The sequence below is a fragment of the Euprymna scolopes genome, chromosome 46 (genome assembly GCF_053919585.1).
Source record: "Euprymna scolopes isolate OS-2025 chromosome 46, ASM5391958v1, whole genome shotgun sequence".
Taxonomy (NCBI): Eukaryota; Metazoa; Mollusca; class Cephalopoda; order Sepiida; family Sepiolidae; genus Euprymna; species Euprymna scolopes.
Window position 1 is genome coordinate 204,259,447 of NC_136527.1, and position 20,338 is coordinate 204,279,784.

At 36.8% G+C, this 20,338-nt stretch overlaps 2 protein-coding genes across 2 annotated transcripts; both read right to left on the reverse strand.

Annotated features, from left to right (window-relative positions):
- Positions 1 to 2,180: 2,180 nt before the first annotated feature.
- LOC145270331 (uncharacterized) lies at positions 2,181 to 3,551 on the reverse strand. Its single transcript, XM_080125978.1, has one exon. It carries the CDS (start codon positions 3,549 to 3,551, stop codon positions 2,181 to 2,183), a length of 1,371 nt encoding a protein of 456 aa, XP_079982104.1.
- A 759-nt stretch (positions 3,552 to 4,310) lies between these two features.
- LOC145270333 (uncharacterized) lies at positions 4,311 to 5,384 on the reverse strand. Its single transcript, XM_080125979.1, has one exon. The coding sequence runs from the start codon at positions 5,382 to 5,384 to the stop codon at positions 4,311 to 4,313; it is 1,074 nt and encodes a 357-aa protein (XP_079982105.1).
- Positions 5,385 to 20,338: the final 14,954 nt, after the last annotated feature.

Consider the following 20,338-nt stretch of genomic DNA (forward strand, 5'->3'; position numbering starts at 1 on the left):
AGAATAAAAATCATTTTATGTAAATGTAATAAAAGAATCATTTTATGTAAACGAAATAAAATAATAATTTTATGTAAACGTAATAAAAATCATTTTATGTAAACGAAATAAAAGAATCATTTTATGTAAACGTAATAAAAGAATCATTTTATGTAAACGAAATAAAAGAATCGTTTTATGTAAACGAAATAAAACAATTATTTTATGTAAACGAAATAAAAGATTATTTTATGTAAACGTAATAAAAGAATCATTTTATGTAAACGAAATAAAACAATTATTTTATGTAAACGAAATAAAAGAATCATTTTATGTAAACGAAATAAAACAATTATTTTATGTAAACGAAATAAAAGATTATTTTATGTAAACGTAATAAAAGAATCATTTTATGTAAACGTAATAAAACAATTATTTTATGTAAACGAAATAAAAGAATCATTTTATGTAAACGAAATAAAACAATTATTTTATGTAAACGTAATAAAAGAATCATTTTATGTAAACGAAATAAAAGAATCATTTTATGTAAACGAAATAAAAGAATCATTTTATGTAAACGAAATAAAAGAATCATTTTATGTAAACGAAATAAAAGAATCATTTTATGTAAACGAAATAAAAGAATCATTTAATGTAAACGTAATAAAAAATCATTTTATGTAAACGAAATAAAAGAATCATTTTATGTAAACGAAATAAAAGAATCATTTAATGTAAACGTAATAAAAGAATCATTTTATGTAAACGTAATAAAAAGAATCATTTTATGTAAACGAAATAAAAGAATCATTTTATGTAAACGAAATAAAAAAATCATTTTATGTAAACGAAATAAAAGAATCATTTTATGTAAACGTAATAAAAGAATCATTTTATGTAAACGTAATAAAAGAATCATTTTATGTAAACGAAATAAAAGAATCATTTTATGTAAACGTAATAAAAATCATTTTATGTAAACGAAATAAAAAAATCATTTTATGTAAACGAAATAAAATAATAATTTATGTAAACGTAATAAAAAATTATTTAATGTAAACGAAATAAAAGAATCATTATTCCATTATTCCGAAACCTGAAACATTGAATAAAATACAAAAATTCCAATGGAATTCTCTAACGACATAACAGGAAAATTAGGACAGAAAACTATTTCTAAACACACACACACCCATATATATATATATATATATATATATATATATATATATATATATATTAAATAGTGTGGAAACTTTCTTCACTGAAAGTTAGAGGTTAACAAGGATTTTGCAACAATGGTTTGTTGCGACCTGTGACTAGGTAAAAATTGTAGAACCTTGTCGGTCTGGTAATAAGGGTAACGATTCAATTTCCTTCAACTCCAATCCCAAACTGAAATCACAACCAAAATTCAGTTCACTCCATCCTTCTTATAATCCAGTTAGCCAATCAAATAAGTTAAACGTAACAACTACCAATATAAAAAGAGTCATCACCCACACAAAAGGTTTCTGCTGCCACTCTTCCTGAGAGTCGCAGGTAAGTGTTTCACGTTTTCTCAATACACTCCCACACAACAGAAAACAAAATCAATTGTTATTTTGTAAAGCCTTTTTAATATATATATATTCCTCATTCTTGATCACCAGAGCAGTGTTGACAAACCCAATCCTTTTCATGTGGTGGAGCTGCACTGATCATAACGCATCTAAAATGGAACCAGTTATCACATTGATCACAACAGATCATGGCCGATCCGTCATCAGGCTTATTACATCTGGGACAAATCCAAACCTGCTCACTCTCCTGTACTAAAGTGGGTTCCTCAAAACTGGTTTCTGACCAAGGAATTCCTTATATGGACTCCCAGTCATCATAACAAGGTTCCGGACCATCCTCTTGCGGTTCATATTCTGCATGAAGTTCTAGCGGAAACAGATGCTTAAGAGAATGTTTTCACACTCCCATCACCCCGACGTATCTGTGCCGATCGTACCATACCATCATCTCCTGGAAACAATTCTTCTACTCTCCCCAATGGCCAAAAGTGTCTAGACTTGTTCGGGGTTTTTACCGTCACAATATCTCCAGGCCGTACTTTATTAAATATAGTTGGATAACGATCTTGTTTACGTTCTCGAAGAGAGAGTAAGTAATCCTCGTGCCATATCCGTTTAAACTCCTTGAGCAGCTCATCACGATTCTTCAAAGATTCCAACAATATCTGTCTGGACGGCCAGTTCTCCTTCATTAATTGGTTGAATCTCCAATCTAAGAAGTCCAGGGTTTTGATCTGGATGAAGGAAGTGATTGGGCGTAATTACCTCCAGTTCTGAGTTGTTCGAACTCACAGAGGTTAGCGGTCTATTGTTCACTGCCCGTTGGATATCTGAAACGGCTGTCCACAGCTCAGATCGACTATAAATGGACCTTCCAACAGTTTTATAGAGGCATTCCTTTAATGTTTTAATCAGGCGTTCGCAAACTCCTCCATACCAAGCCGAATGAAGAGGGATCTTAACATACTTTATATTATACTGGCCAAATTTATCATCAAATTCGGAAGAAGTAAGGGCCTGATTTAGTAAACTAACTCCAGCAAGAAATGACTTTGCATTGTCACTATATATGTGAGAAGGCAAGCCCCACATGTTTGAAAACCTGATGAAGGCCAGTATAAATGTGTGCACTGTGATGTCCTCGACCAGTTCTAAATGTACCGCTTTGATTTCCAAGCACGTAAATATGAGAATGTAAACCTTAGATTGAAGATTTTGGTTTTGAACCCACAGGTGTCCCGTATAATCAATCCCTATAAATAGAAATGGCCTTACCAGATTTACTTTATGTTTAGGCAGGTCTGTCATCTTAGGATACGAAAAATGTATCGAGTTGATTTTCTGACAAATAAAGCAGTCCTTCAATATTCCCTTCACAGCCTGTCTGCCTTGAGGTATCCAAAATCCTGACATCCCGATCCTACTAAGTGTAGCTGGCACACCTAAGTGTTTAGCCCTCTCATGCTGATCCTTCACAATTAGATTAGTCAAGGGATGATTCTTCCCGGGCAATACAGGGTTTAAAACCTCATATTGTAGAGTAAAAATATTTTGGATCCTGCCTATGGAGCGGACGACACCAAACTTGTCCAGATATAGGTTTAACTGACTCACAAGGTTCGGAATGGGTTTATCATGAGGTGCATGTAAGAATTTCAATTCAAGAGGAAACGCCTGTTGTTGCATTGTCTTGAACAAGTAGTTAGCAGCAGCCTGTTTATAGTCCATTTCCTTGCCTCTTGCTTTGGATATAAATTCGAAGACTCTGGAAATCACACGTAGAAGTTTGTTAAAACACGAAAATCTGTCAAAGGAGATGATAGGTTTAGACCAGTTCTCATTACAGGTGTACAACAGGTTCGTACGAACTATTTGCTGGTTGGTTGCACTAAGACAATCCAAAGTACTATCAGGCCAACAGACAGTTTCACCAGACAACCCGTTTGGTCCAGCACTCCAAAAGGAGAAATTTTCCTTAAATTTAGCTATTGTCAGTTCTCTAGTCATTAGGTCCGCGGGGTTCTGATTAGAAGGCACATATTTATACCTGATAGTAAGGTTGTAAGTTGCAAGTATCACTTCTTCCATCTGTGTCACATCCTTGAAGCGATTCTTTGTAAAAATGTTCTTATGACTTGTCTGCTTGGACATCAGCCAAGTGAGTACAATTTGGGCATCTACAGCCAAATACAAACTTCCAAAGTTCGTTCCTTGGTAGGCTCTCAAAATATTACTTTGTTCGTTACAACTCTACTTTCAACTGAGTTGTTGTTTGTTTCGTTCACCACATTCTTTTCTTCTACCTCTTCTTTTATACACATCTGTTCGCTTTAGTGACTAAAAATCGTCCCTTCCCGCTTTCCTTTCCTCGTTATTTATGGAATCAGGGTACGAGATTCTCAGAGATTCCCCGAGACTTTTTTTCACATAAACGCATGCGGGCGCCATCTTGATTCTCAATTTGTGCTCTGCAGGCACAAACGCACAGCCACTTTAACGGTAAGCCACTTCTTTCTCCACAATTACTAAGACATTTAATTTCCAAAAAGACTGCTAATAGTTCCAGCGTTGACACGGTTTTAGCTTTTAATGGTGCCACCTTTGCCTTAGCAAAAATCAGAGAAGATATACCTCCCTGAACTACATATACAGAAAACCCATATGCCTTTGTTGAGGCATCTGTGAATATGTATAAATCCGCAACAGTATCGCTATTAAGTACCTGTCTTCTAAACGATAACGAATGAAGCGCCGACAAATCACTAGCTAGTAATCTCCACCTGTCCTGCATTTCCTTTGGAATGGGATCAGCCAATCAATATTAGCCTTCCACATTTCTCCCACCAATATCCGTCTTTGAATGGTGACTGGGAGACATAAAGATAATGGGTGAAACACACTGGATGCAGCTGATAGTATTTTACGTTTTGTTGCTAAGTTGGGGTCACAAGTTCGCTGGACTAGGCTGATGGAGTCCGACTCTGGGTCATATCTGTAACCCAGAACCTTTTCCCAAGGAGAACTTTGAGTTGTCAAAGTCTCATTCTTCCTCATCAATTCCTGTAGCTTTGGGTAATTGGTGTTACATGATCGCAGATCAAATCCTCCTTTCTTCAATCTTTCCTTTATTTCATGATATAGTTTTCTCAACACACCTTCCGAATTATTCGTACTGACCAGATTGTCAACATAAAAATTTGAATTCAACAGTTTGGTGCATTCATCAACTGGAAATCTAGACGCATGATACTTCAATATGGAGTTCAATATAAAAGGGCTTGCGTTAAAGCCGAAGATAATGGTTGTATAATGGTAACATACCAGACGATCATCCCATTTTAGAAAGAAGCAAAACTTATTTCTACCAAACTCCTTTGATAATCTAATCATCAGAAATGCCTTCCTGATGTCTCCCAATAATCTATATCTATTTGTCCGAAAGAGTAGAGTTAGATTTAACATGTTTCCGGTTAAAGTTACCCCTGGGTATGCAGCCTTGTTTAAGCATACTCCTCCCTTGACCTTCAATGAACAGTTGAAGACTGGTCGCATTTTAGTAGTTGCTTTGCTATCGGTTTTAAAGACCGGTCGATGAGGGATCCAAACATGTTTATGGAACTGTTTAGGTGAACAAGGAAAGTGTTCTATTATGCCTTCTGCCTCTTGTTCGGCAAAAACCTCTAAATATTCCTCATAGAGGCCCTTCGTTTCCAGAGTGTGTACCACCCTATCCAACACCTTGAGGGCTACTTGGTGATTAGAGCGCACATGAGCTAATTTATCGCTGTGCCACGGTAACTGCACCCAGTACCGTCCCTCCTTAAACTCTATATTTCTCATAAACTCCTCTACCTTATGGCATCATAGTCAGACAAGGTGTCGTTTTCTGATAGCCCTAAAGACTCCACACTGTAAATCCACTCCAGACCTCTTTCTACAGTACTGTCCTCAAAAGTTTCTTTATAAGGGTCCGAATAAGAAGAACACACGTCAAGAACACTATTAACGATGGAGGTCGGAAACTTAACAGTTCTCATGACTTCTCCATAAGCTGGAACCTTGTGTTGGATCATAATAATTTGATGAGGAAACATGAAATTCCTGGGATTCCAAAAAGGAATCACTCCTCGTTGGGAAAGCCAACCTTTCCCATTCATACATTTTATCATTTATAAGGGTTCCATAAATTGTAACCCTTCCAAAGTTATATTGGCATTTCTTCCTAAATCTGTATCCAAGGTGTAATCCAATTTCGTAAGGTTCTCAACCACAATCGCCAAATGCTCCACTGTATGAATGATATCTAATTCCTTGTCAATAAGGATAGGTAGCTGCCGCTTTACCCCTGGTGTCAACGTTGTTGTGGTAAGTCGCTGAAAATTGCAGGTTTTCCTTCCTAGGAACATCACAATCTCAAGGTTTACCTCTGAGACGGATCTTGGGTCACAAGCCAGATCCTGCAAAATTCTTCCACTAAAATACAAATTTTGACTGCCCGTGTCTATCAAACATCACAGCTTTGTCCTCTCTTTGTAGTACAATGGTAGTAATCGGCAAAATACACTGCTTCTCACCCAAACCAGTATTGATACATTCATTTGTTGATGTATACGGCATAGGGCACATGATTGTGGTATGGTCCTGGGCTGAACATCGCTCACAATTGCCCTTAGGGCTTCTTTTACAGGGACACGAATCACTGAAATGATTGTTACTTGTGCACCTATAACATAGTCCGAGTTCTCGACAACGACGCCATCTTTGAGGAAATGTATGGTATTCTTTACAAACTTGAGTGGAATGACCATCCCTCAAACAAAGGTTGCAGGTGGTATGCCTCTCCTGGATATGAAAGTTCTCCAATGTTGGTGTTGTTGTCTCCGGTTTTCTGTCTGGATGAATGTATCTACGAGAACTACCATAATCCAAATCTCTCTGGTTTGCTTCAGGGAGTGTAGCCTTCCAGGATTTTAAGATCCTGATGCCCGTATCTAAAATAGAAGTTAAAGATGGATGCGGTGCCCCTACAGACCTCACTAATTCTTCCTTAAGACGGTTGGGCAGTCTTTGGAACTGTATATGGGCTACTAATGCCCCTCTGCCTGAATTTCACCCTAAATGTTTTTTATGTTACCTTGTTTTTAAACTTGTTTTCATTGTTTTATTTATGTATTTTTCTGTATTCTCCTGTCTTATTCGTCCCCCCATGCTACAAAGTAAACGATAAAAACAAACAAAATGCCGGAAATTAACCGATAAAAAAAAATGCCGGAAATTATTCTCTATTGGAGTAGATAAACTTAGGACTTTAAAAAAAAAAGTTAGAACTTTTTTAACAATGAAAAAAACAAATGTAATTTAAATATTTTACACATCTGAACGTTGAAGAAAAAGCTGCTTAAAGGTCGGTAGTACTTGGTGACCAGTAGACTGAGATGTCGGAAATTTTTCTGTCTCTGTCTGTCCTTGTGGCCATGTTACTAGTAAGGGTGCTGGAGGTAAACGTTTTGTCTGGGCTGACGTTATCCGCCTGATAGTCAGGGACCCGAACCTTGGATTAACCACTAAGGAGGCTGTCCTATCAGCAGGCACAAAGTACTGGGACTGCTGTATTGCAATTGGGTGAGTGGATCTTGACCATGCATTAGTCTCTGGTGGGGCCTCTCGATGCCATACTAGTGGGTAATTGTTACGGCTTTACCTTTTCATGTGCTACAAAACAAAATCCTGTCTTTTTCTCTCTTACTTTCCCTCTCTGTACTGCTCTAACCAAGTATGCCGACCTAGTCCACAAATTCCAAAACCTCAACATGAAATATCTCCAGAATAAAAACTCGATTAAACCTAGAACCCCATGTTCCAATATAGACACCTACTACCAGGTCTTCTTCTCCAACATCAGGGGTCTACGTTCCAACCTTCCAGAGGTCGAAACCCAATTACAGGAGATGAAACCGAACATATTATTTCTAAGTGAAACTGGAATAGGGCCGACCACTTCCCTAGATGAGTTCATAATTAGTGGATACTCTAACTTAACAGCCTAATCTGACCCCCAAGATCGCCATGGGCATGGAATATGTGCCTACATTAAGGACGGCTTCCCGTGTGGCAGGGATATCTCTAGAGAAGATCCTAATTTACCCTATATGTGCTTCAGGGTTGCACTTGCTAACACCACTGCATTTATATTTGCCCTCTATCGGCCCCACAACAGCAGAGTTACTATCCTTAAGAGCATATCTGAGAAAATAGACCACATACTGTCTGCACATCCCTTGGCTAACATCCACATCTGTGATGACTTCAACGTCCATAACGTGGAATGGCTGACCCATTCAAATAAGACAGACGATGAGGGGAGGTTTTGTCATGATTTTGCCATTGCTTATGACCTCACTCAGATTGTTCGCGAACCCACCCACGTGCCCGATACACCCAGTTAATATGCAAGCCTCCTAGATCTTTTTCTCTCAACTTCCTCTGAGCTATGTTCATGTTCCGTTCATTCTCCTCTAGGATCCTCTGACCACTCCGTCGTATCAGTTAAGATAAAAACGAAATGTAAGAAGTCCCCAGACGTACCACTCCTCCGTACTGTATACCGATACTCTATGGCTGACTGGGATAGCTTCCATACATTCATATCTGATTTACCTCTGCACTCCATGTTTAGAAAGGAAGTGTCCTCTATAGTATCAGATCTGACCGAATGGGTTATTGTAGGCATAGACCAATTCATACCATCTAAAAAATTCCAACAAAAACCTAACAGCCAGCCATGGTTCTCCCCAGAATGTGTTGCTGCTATTGCGCACAGATATTACTTTTTCCATAGCTACCAACGTAATAGATGCACTGAGACTAAAGCTGCTTTCAGGACTGCCAGCAACCACTGTAGGGAGTAATAAAAAATGCAAGAGAGCTATATGCCCAGTCTGTTAAATCCAAGGTAGCTGATCAGATTTTGGCAAATAACAAATAGGATCCTGAACAGAAGTGTGCGTTCTATCCCAAGCATTATCAATGAACCAGAGGTCATCTCATCGGCGTCAGACAAGGCCAAACTATTTGCAAAGAACTTTGCAGCTAATTCTACCCTATGCGATGAAGGCCATCAACTCCCCATATTTCCTCCTATGACACAGAACAAGCTAGGTAATATACAAAAAATCCGTGCATGAGGTTGCCAAGCTAATCAAGAACCTAGATTCCAGTAAAGCAACTGGCCCTGATGGCATCCCAATTATAGTGTTAAAAAAGCTTCAACCAGAACTTGCTCCCATACTTACGAAACTATTTAAGTGCTGTCTTAAGGAGAAGTGCTTTCCGACTCCCTGGAAGACCTCATCAGTTTGCCCTGTATTTAAGAATTCAGGTGATAAGTTATCTCCCTCTCAGTATAGACCAATAAGTCTCCTGTGTGTTATGAGTAAGTTGCTGGAATCCATATTAAATAGAGAAATAGTCAACCACCACAGCAGGAATAACCTTCTTAGTGACACACAATATGGTTTCTGCTCTGCACGATCTATCGCAGATGTGCTGACGGTTATATCCCACAGGATTAGTGAATCTCTTGACAAAGGCTTCCTTTCTAGGGCAATTGCCTTCGACAAGGTATGGCATAAGGGTCTACTTCACAAGATTTCAAGCTACGGTATAACTGGAAATGTTTTCTCAATCATTAAATCATTTCTCTCCGATAGGCTCATAAGAGTAGTGGTAGATGGACAAAAATCGGAAGCCTGCAATATAAATGCTGGAGTCCCTCAGGGGTCAATCCTGGGCCCAACTCTTTTCCTGATCTACATCAATGACCTCCCTAAACACATACTTAAATCATTCGTTGATATCTATGCTGATGACACGATCATCTACAGCAACACATCAAAGGCTGTAAATGACAAAGTTCTCTCTGATTCTCTCTCCTCTGATCTCGAGCGCGTGGTTCAGTGGGGGAAGATGTGGCTGGTTACCTTTAATGCATCCAAAACCAAACTCCTATCCTTACATCATCAACGCTCTGATCCCCATCTTGCATCAATTGTGATGGATGGCTCTCGTCTGGGTGAGGCCCCGTGTTTTGACAAGCTTCTGGGTTTGACCTTTACTCCTGATCTGAAATGGAACACGTACATCAAGGCTGTTGCCAAGGTCGCTGGGAAGATGTGGGATCCTTCTACCGCTCCAGAAGATATCTCACTACTGATGCAATTCTCTATCTATATAAAAGCCAAGTACGTCCAAGGATGGAATACTGTTGCCATATCTGGGCAGGAGCTGCTAAAAACAGCCTATCCTGCCTTGACAGAGTACAAAATAGACTTCGTGGCTTTGTGGGGATGCCCTTTTCTCTTCCCTGCAAGCTCTCTCCCACAGAAGAGACGTTGCGAGCCTATCCTTGTTTTATCGTTATTTCCATGGCAGGTGCTCATCTGAACTCTAATCTCTGGTCCCCCCTCGCCAATCTTTCACGAAAAACACCCGTCTAGCTGAATCCACTGCGAAAAATTTCCCCCACTCTATATCTGTGCCTAAATCAAAACGTGGATTCGATGAACAAAGCTTCTTTCTTAGAACTGCACGCCTGTGGAACTCTGTTCCGTCTGCCTGCTTCCCACCGGACTACAACTTGGATGTCTTCAAGTCCAACGTTAACAAATTCCTAATGAACCGTCCCCTTAAGTAAACACTTCATCAAATCTCCACACTAACGTAATGTACTTGCAATAACCCTTATCCCTGAGTGGCTTCCGGGCCTTGATAAGTGGTGATCACTGTGTAAAAAAAAAAAATTTCTTTCCATAAATCCATATCCCAACATAGAGATTAACTCCGACAACTTGTATTTAACCTGAGACAAATAGTTCTTAAAATATTCAATATCATACCTGCCTCGTGTGGACAGTTTGAATAGGCTGGAGAATATCTCCTCTCTAATGCCCTCTTCATCCCAATAATTATCCTTAAGAATTTTTATCGCGGCATCATAATTATTGGATGTCTCCTCAGGATGATGGACTAGCCGAACGGACGTCCCGTAACACAAGTCTTGAGGTAGATTAATTTTTCTCTACTTGATTTTAATTCCGACGTTCAATACTCAAACCTAGTGAGAAAATCTCTCAATGCAAATTTGTTCTCTAAGTCCAGGCCATCAAAACTAGGGCATTTGACCTTAGGCCTAAACATAGAGGTGTCAACTTGAGATGGCTGCATTATATTTGGGAGCATAAAGGGAGGAGGAGAATCATCCTTGTGAACCTCTGCGGTTAAGGTTTGTAAATCTCTTTCCACTTCTTTGAATTTGATAAGGTCATAAGCATGCGGTGCCACCCTATCTCTAGGAAGGAATTTAACCAAGTTTTCCTGAACTTGGTCCACCTTAGAAAGCCACTCGTTTATGTTGTCTGTGGTGTTCTTCAAGGCACATGCATCCACTGCGACTCTTGTCTTTAATTTTCCTAATGTGTATCCGATAATGTTTTTATATCTTTCCTCCGTATCCAAAAGGGCCTCAAGAAGGTTATCCGTTTTTTCTTGCATTCCTAAGGAATCCTCAAGGGAAGACATTTGTTCTGCGGCCATAATAAAAAAATAACAAAAGAAGAAAAGGGGAAGAAAAAAATGCACAAGGTCTGCAGATCAATGTTGCAACGTGTGGAAACTTTCTCCACTGAAAGGTTGAGGTTAACAAGGATTTTGCAACAATGGTTTGTTGCGACCTGTGACTAGGTAAAAATTGTAGAATCATGTCGGTCTGGTAATAAGGGTAACGATTCAATTTCCTTCAACTCCAATCCTAAACTGAAATCACAACCAAAATTCAGTTCACTCCATCCTTCTTATAATCCAGTTAGCCAATCAAATAAGTTAAACGTAACAACTACCAATATAAAAAGAGTCATCGCCCACACAAAAGATTTCTGCTGCCATTCTTCCTGAGAGTCGCAGATAAGTGCTTCAAGTTTTCTCAATAATATGCAGTGCAAGTGCACTTACTGATCCGTGCTATTTTTTAAATCGTATTTCCTAGTTTAATTAAAGTTTTATGATGTTTTTTATTCAATTGTAAGGTTAAAGTATAAAATAGGTACAAAAAATCCTCCCCTCCCCATGTTAAGAATGGCTTTTTAAAATAATAACGTTATTATTTCAGCACAGCTCACTCTCTGCATGAGTACCCACATTGAAATTGACGAAATCGATATTTTTATTGGATTCCAATAAAATTAAACCTTTTTTATGTTTAATATAATTTTAAGAATCAATATTTTTTTAGGGAGATTGCAAAAAAAAGTGTTTCAGATTATTTTAAAGTTATTGAATGGGATTTTTTTTAAAGCATAAAAAATAACTTACTTTTCATATTGTAAACTTATTTTAATATTTAAATTTTACTTAAACACATTTTGGTCAATGTCAAGTTTCTTTCCAACTCCTTCAAAAAACTTTAATATGACGACCTTAATAGGTTTTCGGTGATGCTGAAAACGAATATCACATTTATATTTGAGTCAGATAAGTAGTTTTCATGATATAAAATAATTACTTTTTCAATAAGTGGGGGGATCACTTTCCTATAAAAAAGTTACGTAAAATGAGCACCCACTTTCTGGTCATTTAGTAATTTCTTCACATCATAAAGCAATTTTAAATTGTGATATTCGCTTTCAGCACCCCCCAAAACCGGCGATATTTTTTACTAAGAAATTCGTTCATTTTTTCATTTTCAAATTTGTTTTATATGACGAAATTAGTAGGTGACCAGAAAGTGGCTGTTTTTTTACGTTAAATTTATATAAGAAAGTGTTTTGTTTACCCACTTTTTGAAAAACTACTTTCTTCATATCATGAAAACTACTTATCTGCCCCAAATTTAAATGTGATATTCGTTTTCAGCATCATTGACCACCCAGAAAAGTCGTCATTTTAAAGTTTTTTGAGGAGTTGGAAAGAAACTTGACATTGACCCACATGGTCACATTTCATATATATTTTATTCACGAAACCAATATTTTTATTGGATTGCAATAAACAATAAACTTATTTTAATATTTAAGATTATTTTAAAGTTGTTGAATAATATTATCGTAAAGTGAAAAAAACAAAAAAAAAAACAAAAAAAAAACTTACCTTCCATTCCAGGAATTTAATACGAAAAAAAAATCGTTTTTCTTTTGTGTCCAACGCAGAAAATTTGTGTGTTTGTTAGGATTTCTTAATATAATCTTTAGTCAATTGATAAAAATTTTGTCTTGTGTGTCCAATTCATTAAGCAATTAAATATATGAAAATATAAAAGAATCAAAATTAAGAGATGAAAAACACAATTTAAACGTGAAATTATTATAAGAAGAAAAAATCAACTGCTTCAGAACAAAGAACGTGTGTTCATCGTAAAACGGTGTAATCATTATTTTGTTCCTCGTGTAAAAGATTGAACATTTCATTATGATTTGGATTAGTCGAACTACTGTTTACATCCACAATGAGAACAGTAATCCAAATAATCCAAATATAAAAAAAATGCAAAACTGAATATTTCACATAAACAATTCAAAAAGGAAGGAATTGAACAAATAGCGAAGTCAATCAAATAACAAAAACTAGATTTGAACCAACAAGAAACAAAACAATAATCACATGATTACATTATGAAAATTGCGACTTATTTTTATCAGATTCGATTCCGTTAACTTTACGATGACCTTAACTTATAATTCCAGACTTAAATCTGATGTTTTACATGCAATCAACGACTAACGATGAAAGTGTAGTAGCTGTATCTAGTTTGTTTACGCATTTCAACGTTGTATCCTGGTTTTACTTGTCATGATTTGCGCCCTCCTATGCATTACCTCCTCCTTTGATAGAGAAGTAATGCAATGTTGTAAAATGTTCCGACTCCCAGATGCGAATATGAGAAAAAATCGATAGTTAAGAACATTCAGATCGCCGTCTAATTTGCTTGCGCCCTATTTGTTTATTTAATATCTACCGCTCGCTCCGCTCCGCTCCCGCTCCGCTCCCGCTCCGGAGGATATCTCACTACTGATGCAATTCTCTATCTGTATAAAAGCCAAGTACGTCAAAAGATGGAGTACTGCTGCCACATCTGGGCTGGATCTTCTAAAACAGCCTATCCTGTCTTACAAAATAGACTTTGTGGATTAGTGGAGGATGCCCTTTTCTCTTCCCTGCAACCTCTCTCCCACAGAAGAGACCTTGCAAGTCTGTCTTTGTTTTATCATTATTTCCATGGCAAGTGCTCGCCTGAGCTCCAATCTCTGGTCCACCCTCGACAATCTTTCACGATAAAAACCCGCCTAACTAAAACCACTGTCAGCAATTTTCCCCACTCTTTATCTGTGCCTTAATCAAAACGTAGATTCCATGAACAAAGCTTCTTTCTGAGAAGTGCACGCTTGTGGAATTCTCTTCCGTTTGCCTGTTTCCCACCTGACTACAACTTCGATGACTTCAAGTCCAACGTAAACAAATTCCTGATTAATCACTTCCTTTTAGTAAGACACTTTATAAATCTCCAATACCAACTATTGTTAAAGAGCATCTCTCCCCCCTCTCTGGCTTTCTTACTCTTTCTATTTTCTCTCTGTGTGTCTCTATTAGAGAATAGAGAAAGAGAGAGGGAGAGGGAGAGAGAGAGAGAGAGAGAGAGAGAGAGAGAGAGAGAGAGGTGAATAACGTGGACAGTGGACACGTTTGCAAAAGAAGGGTCAGCTGACCAGATGACGTGGTATCATGTGATGAGGTTAGCTGATTCTTTCTTGGCAGTTGGGTTTTCGGGTGTTGAATAAGACAGACGGCTTTTCAGCTGTCCCCCCCCTGGGCTGGGGAGGACGCTGACGTGTATCATCAAACAAGCAAGGTTCACCTCCATTCTGTGTCGACCTTTGGAAGGTGAATAAAAACTATAAAACCATTTCATCGTCTTGGAGTGAATTCTTCATCCAACAGGCCAGCTCCCCTCCAAGAGACAATGAAAACCAGAGGAACAACCGACGACACATGAATAAAGGTATGTTAAAAAAATACATGTACACAAACACACACCCATGAAGACATGAACAATAAGATTAGAAACTAGACGATCACGTACACGAATCTCCTTGACAAAATCTCCTTTATGACAACCCGAATATATAACATATTCGTTTTGGTGCTCGTGACTAAGTTCACATCATCGATGTGAAGTCGAACCTGTGTTTAAGAAATACGACGTGGAAACAGGTCCTTAAAAGGGAAAGGAGATTTTAAGACAAGAAAAAAAAAAAAAAAAAAAAAAAAAACTATACAACACAATAAAATGTCTGGAAGAAAAAAAAAAGAGAAAGAACATTAGTAGAAAAAAAAAGAAATACAAATCAACACACACACAACGATGGTCCGTTAAAACACTAAGTAATAAGGAAAAATAATAGTAAAGAGAAAAAAAAGAAAAGAAAAGAAAAAAAAATTCTGTGAGAAAAACAGTAGAATAACTTGGAAAAAAAACAGCTATAACGAAAGACAAACTGATAAAATATTGTTAATTTTGAATTAAACAGCAAGTGTAAAACAGAAGGACAGAAAGAAAGAAAAAGAAAAAGAAAATAGAACATATGACTTGTTAGCTACAACGTGTGTGTCAGAAATGAGCCTGTCACCTTACTAAAAAAAAAAAAAAAAACATGTCAATCACGAAAGATTTGTTGTTAATAATAATTTTTGTTGCAATTTTGGACTGCGAAACTTCATGTGCTTTTAGTGAAAAGACAATGATCATGTCCTGTAAAATGATTTTTTTTCTTTTTCACTGATTGTGCGATTTTTTTCGTAGGAATTTTTTTTTGCTGACGTGGACAAAATTTTGTTGTTTGGATTTTTGTTATTAGTAAGATGGGACTTTCTGAATGCTTATAGGATATTTTGTATTTTTTTCATTTATTTTCTTTATGTAATTGATGTGTTCTAAAATGGTATTGTGCAGGATTTTCTTACTCTGTGACATGTATTTTTTTTTTCGCAGAATGGGGAGGTGGAATCTTGCTTGTGGGGTCTATGGAAAGAAGGATTAATAAAAGAAAAAATGTGTTTTTAATTAATTAAATAGTAATAATAAAATAGGGAGAAAGAAATAAGATTTAAACAGTGTAATAAATGATTAAAAAAAAAAAAAGTTTCGGAAGAGTCAAAGGTTCAGTCGGTATTAATTTTAATTTTCGAAAAGTAGAATAAATGTTCTATTCGACATGAGTGACGTTTTGACCACATAAGTAAGGTAAAAAAAAAAAAAAAAAAAAAAAAAAAAAAAGGATAAATATAGGGTTAAATAAACTATATGAAGAAATGAAAGAAAAAAGTGGGGCGTGAATGGAATTTAATTTCTGTGGCAAGCATGTTAGAATTTTGGAGAGGTGTTGAATTACATGGGTAGTTATTAATTTCATTATTCTCGGGAAATGATTCGAATTTTATTTTTTTTTATCGTGATTTCTGTTGATTTCGAGTAGAATCAACATGGAGCAAGTTTGAGTACTTCATGTGTGGAAATCCGATGTTTTCCGTGAAGCTATGTGTCTTCAAGGCAGGTTGCGCTTACCGACTTTGGAAAAAAAAAAAAGAAAGTTTTTTCTGACATAGCAGTGAACGGAATGTATTCTGTCCAGCGTGAGCGGATCTAGTTGTAATCAACTTCAGGGAGCAAATGAAATGCCCTCTGACATGGTGTAAGGGGCAGAGGGGGTGCAATGGCTGACGTGGCCATTATGTTACGAATCGCTCAAGAGAAGATGAATGAAATATGTATGCAAGTACTTAGGAAAATAAAATGTTACCATATTGTGAATTAAAGGTACCAAAATTAAAAAAAAAAACATGCTGGGTGAATTTAATTGGTATTATTAAATTAAATTATTTTGGAATAGATTTGGTTGGTTTAGTTATATTTTAGGGACGTTTAGCGCGTAGTTGCATTTTTTTTCATGAGAATTACAAGGCGATTAGGCTGTAGAAAGCAGTTTTTTCTGTTGTTTTATTTTTTTTTTATAAGCCACGGTATTGTCACAAATTAGAAAATTTGGCAGGGGAAATACTATTTTAGAGTAATGAGAACCCTGTTAAAACAATACTAGTGGTTCCAGTGAGTTGGAAGATGCCACGTAGGCCCAAGCAACGGCAATAAGTCTTGTCCAACAAAAGTCTGGCGTGCGAGGTCGCGATAATTCCTCAGGGTACGGAGCGACTGGACAGTCGGTACCAAGCCTAATCACGGGGAGATAGAAGAAAGGGAAAGATGCAGATTACGTAAGGGACAAGATAGAGCCTTATTATTTTTTTATTTTTTTAGAGGAATGTGTGAGGGATATCTGGGTTGGAATCTTGGGACTTGCTGGGAATGCGGAAAAATCACAAAGGGAAAACTACTTAGTTAGAAATCGATGGCGCATTAGTTAGGGAGTGATGATTCCGTATCTTGTCGGGTTCCAGGAACTCAAACAGGCTCCGAGTGAATCAGTGTGAAGGCGTATCTTGACTTAGACCAACCAAGGGAGTTAGTAGAAGAGCTTTGTGAAGTCCCGAAGTAGTAGATTGAATAGAACAAAGCTCCAGTAATAGGACCACTCAGAGAAAGACGTCAGGACATTACAGTAAAGGAAAAAAAAACTGGGACTTAGGCCTATGCTGAAAGTCGAGAACGCGAGTGGGATGGTTGGGTCGGTAGAGCATCAGACTTTTAATCTGAGGGTCTGGGGTTCGAGTCCCCATGCGATAAAGCTACCACCAACATGGAGCATCCGACGTTCTGGTCGTAATTGCGATATGCTGGCCCCATTTCGAAAAAGTGATCGAAAATGGAGTCTCCATTTGTTTGGCCAAGTGGTCCAAATAAAGAGCAGAGTCAGTGGAAAATATCCAACAATGCGACCGCCTAGACAAGATGTATATCTGCAAAGCTGTATCTTTGTCTAACTTGGAAGCAAGTTAATGTCTAGGAGGGACTTTTGAGAAGCAGCAGAAGGGTTGATAGTGTTGTAGAAGAGTACTGGTGCCTGATCTTTCTTGGAAAAGGGGTGAGTCCGGAAAGTGAAAAAATAAAGATGTACTTCGGACATAATTATTTTTTTTAGTTAGTTAGTTATTAAAAATGTATGGCTTGCCATACATTTTGATAAAAAAGGGGTGGAGGAATGTTAAAGAGCATCTCTCCCCCCTCTCTGGCTTTCTTACTCTTTCTATTTTCTCTCTGTGTGTCTCTATTAGAGAATAGAGAAAGAGAGAGGGAGAGGGAGAGAGAGAGAGAGAGAGAGAGAGAGGTGAATAACGTGGACAGTGGACACGTTTGCAAAAGAAGGGTCAGCTGACCAGATGACGTGGTATCATGTGATGAGGTTAGCTGATTCTTTCTTGGCAGTTGGGTTTTCGGGTGTTGAATAAGACAGACGGCTTTTCAGCTGTCCCCCCCCTGGGCTGGGGAGGACGCTGACGTGTATCATCAAACAAGCAAGGTTCACCTCCATTCTGTGTCGACCTTTGGAAGGTGAATAAAAACTATAAAACCATTTCATCGTCTTGGAGTGAATTCTTCATCCAACAGGCCAGCTCCCCTCCAAGAGACAATGAAAACCAGAGGAACAACCGACGACACATGAATAAAGGTATGTTAAAAAAATACATGTACACAAACACACACCCATGAAGACATGAACAATAAGATTAGAAACTAGACGATCACGTACACGAATCTCCTTGACAAAATCTCCTTTATGACACCCCCGAATATATAACACTATTACTACGATATTATCCCCTTGATTACTATACACACAATAACCCTTATCCCCGAGTGGCTTCCGAGCCTTGATAAATGGTGATCATCATGTAAAACACATTCCTTTTTTTTAATGGTTTTAAATTGAAATAAATTGACAAAATACATTTTATCAAGTATGATTTAAAAAAAAATACAATTTAAATACCAATTTACAAAGCTAAAAAAATCAAATTTAGAATTCAAAATTAAAATAAAAAAGTAATTTCTTTTATTTAAATTTTTAATTCTCCCTCAGTTAAAATGTCTCTCAGCATCCGTTATAAACGTTTCTCAGCATCCGTTATAAATGTCTCCCAGCATCCGTTATAAATGTCTCTCAGCATCCGTTATAAATGTCTCTCAGCATCCGTTATAAATGTTTCTCCCAGAATATTGTTATAATTATATATATTTATTCTACACAAACGAGATGTTAGAAGAAAAAAAAAAGAAAAAGAAAGGATCGTTAGTATTTACTCAAAGTTGACTGGGACGACGATAAGGTATCGGCTGTGGCGTCGTGGTGAGAAGAGAGGTGGTTGAATGTTTGACTCGTGCGTCGGTGGAAATAGCAGTCGTGGCGACAGTGGAGACGACGGAGGCGACGATTAAGACGGCGTCGAAGACGGCGGAGGAAGCAGCGAACGCGAAGCGTGATGTGTTTGACTGGTCGGTCTGTCTAAAACTGCCGGTTTGAACATGCTGCCCCTTTTTTATATCGAGGCGCGATGAAAAAGTGGCTCGAGAAAGCCTGTGTTTAATTTAGGCGGGAGGCATTGTTATTGGCCGAAAAATATAAATGGTATTTTGCCAATGTCTGCGGAATTGCGCGTATATCGCCTGAGATTTGTATTTCTGTTTTATAACAATACTCACCACTGACAGTAACCAATAAAATACTAAATATGTTCCACATAATTCTCACCAATATTAATATATCACAACATTTCATTCACCAATAACAAAATTCATTACAAAAATATTACTATCATTTAAACTTACAAACATTTTCACAAAATACCAAAAAAAACACAAAATAATTTAAGAATTATTAAAGAAACTTATATTTTACTGTAATATTCAATGTCAAGGTTGTTAACATGTTAACAGCATAAATTCACAATCTTTTCAATGAGAACCAATCCAAACGAATAAAAAAATTTTAGAATTAGAACCAAATCACAAAACCAAAAAACAACCACATTTTTATTGAATCAAATCAAACAACGTTGTATTTGTTTAACTATATCGAAGTAGGTTGAAACAAACACAAATAAAAATTACGATCTGAAGAGTTGTCTTTCCTTAGTTGAGCGGCATTTAAAAATGCCAATAAATTCAATTTCTTTTCATATGTTAATCTAATGAAATAGTTTTTGATTAATATAAATTAAAGTTATTTAAGGCAATCTTTACTGTAAGGCTGCGTAATTGTTCCGACAGATAGAAAGGCAGCCTATAAACAAGTGTAGTCGAGTCTAGCGCACGTCGTCGTCAGGGGGGGGCACTTCCTTGCTTTGGTTGGACAGTTATTTTAGGCAACTCAGACCCATGCTGATATAAAATATGCTTTTAAAATATGCTTTTAAACGTTATATTTGTGACGACAGAAGGAAAACAGGTATATAAACAGCGTGCACACATATTAATATAATTTATTATTTTTAATATAATAACGGAAAAAGACACATATTAATATAATTTAATATTTTTATTGTAATAACGAAAAATTATTATTTTTAAGGTAATATGAAAAAACACATATTAATATAATTTATTATATTTAATGTAATATGAAAAAAACATATTAATATAATTTATTATTTTTAATGTAATAGCGAAAAACACATATTAATATAATTTATTATTTTTAATGAAATAACGAAAAAAGACACATATTAATACAATTTATTATTTTTAATGTAATGACGAAAAAAGATATTAATATAATTTATTATTTTTTATGAAATATGAA

What these genes read in the sequence shown, in the direction of transcription:
- LOC145270331 (XM_080125978.1), bottom strand. Translation starts at nt 3,551, where the DNA reads ATGACTAGAGAACTGACAATAGCTAAATTTAAGGAAAATTTCTCCTTT.
- LOC145270333 (XM_080125979.1), bottom strand. Translation starts at nt 5,384, where the DNA reads ATGAGAAATATAGAGTTTAAGGAGGGACGGTACTGGGTGCAGTTACCG.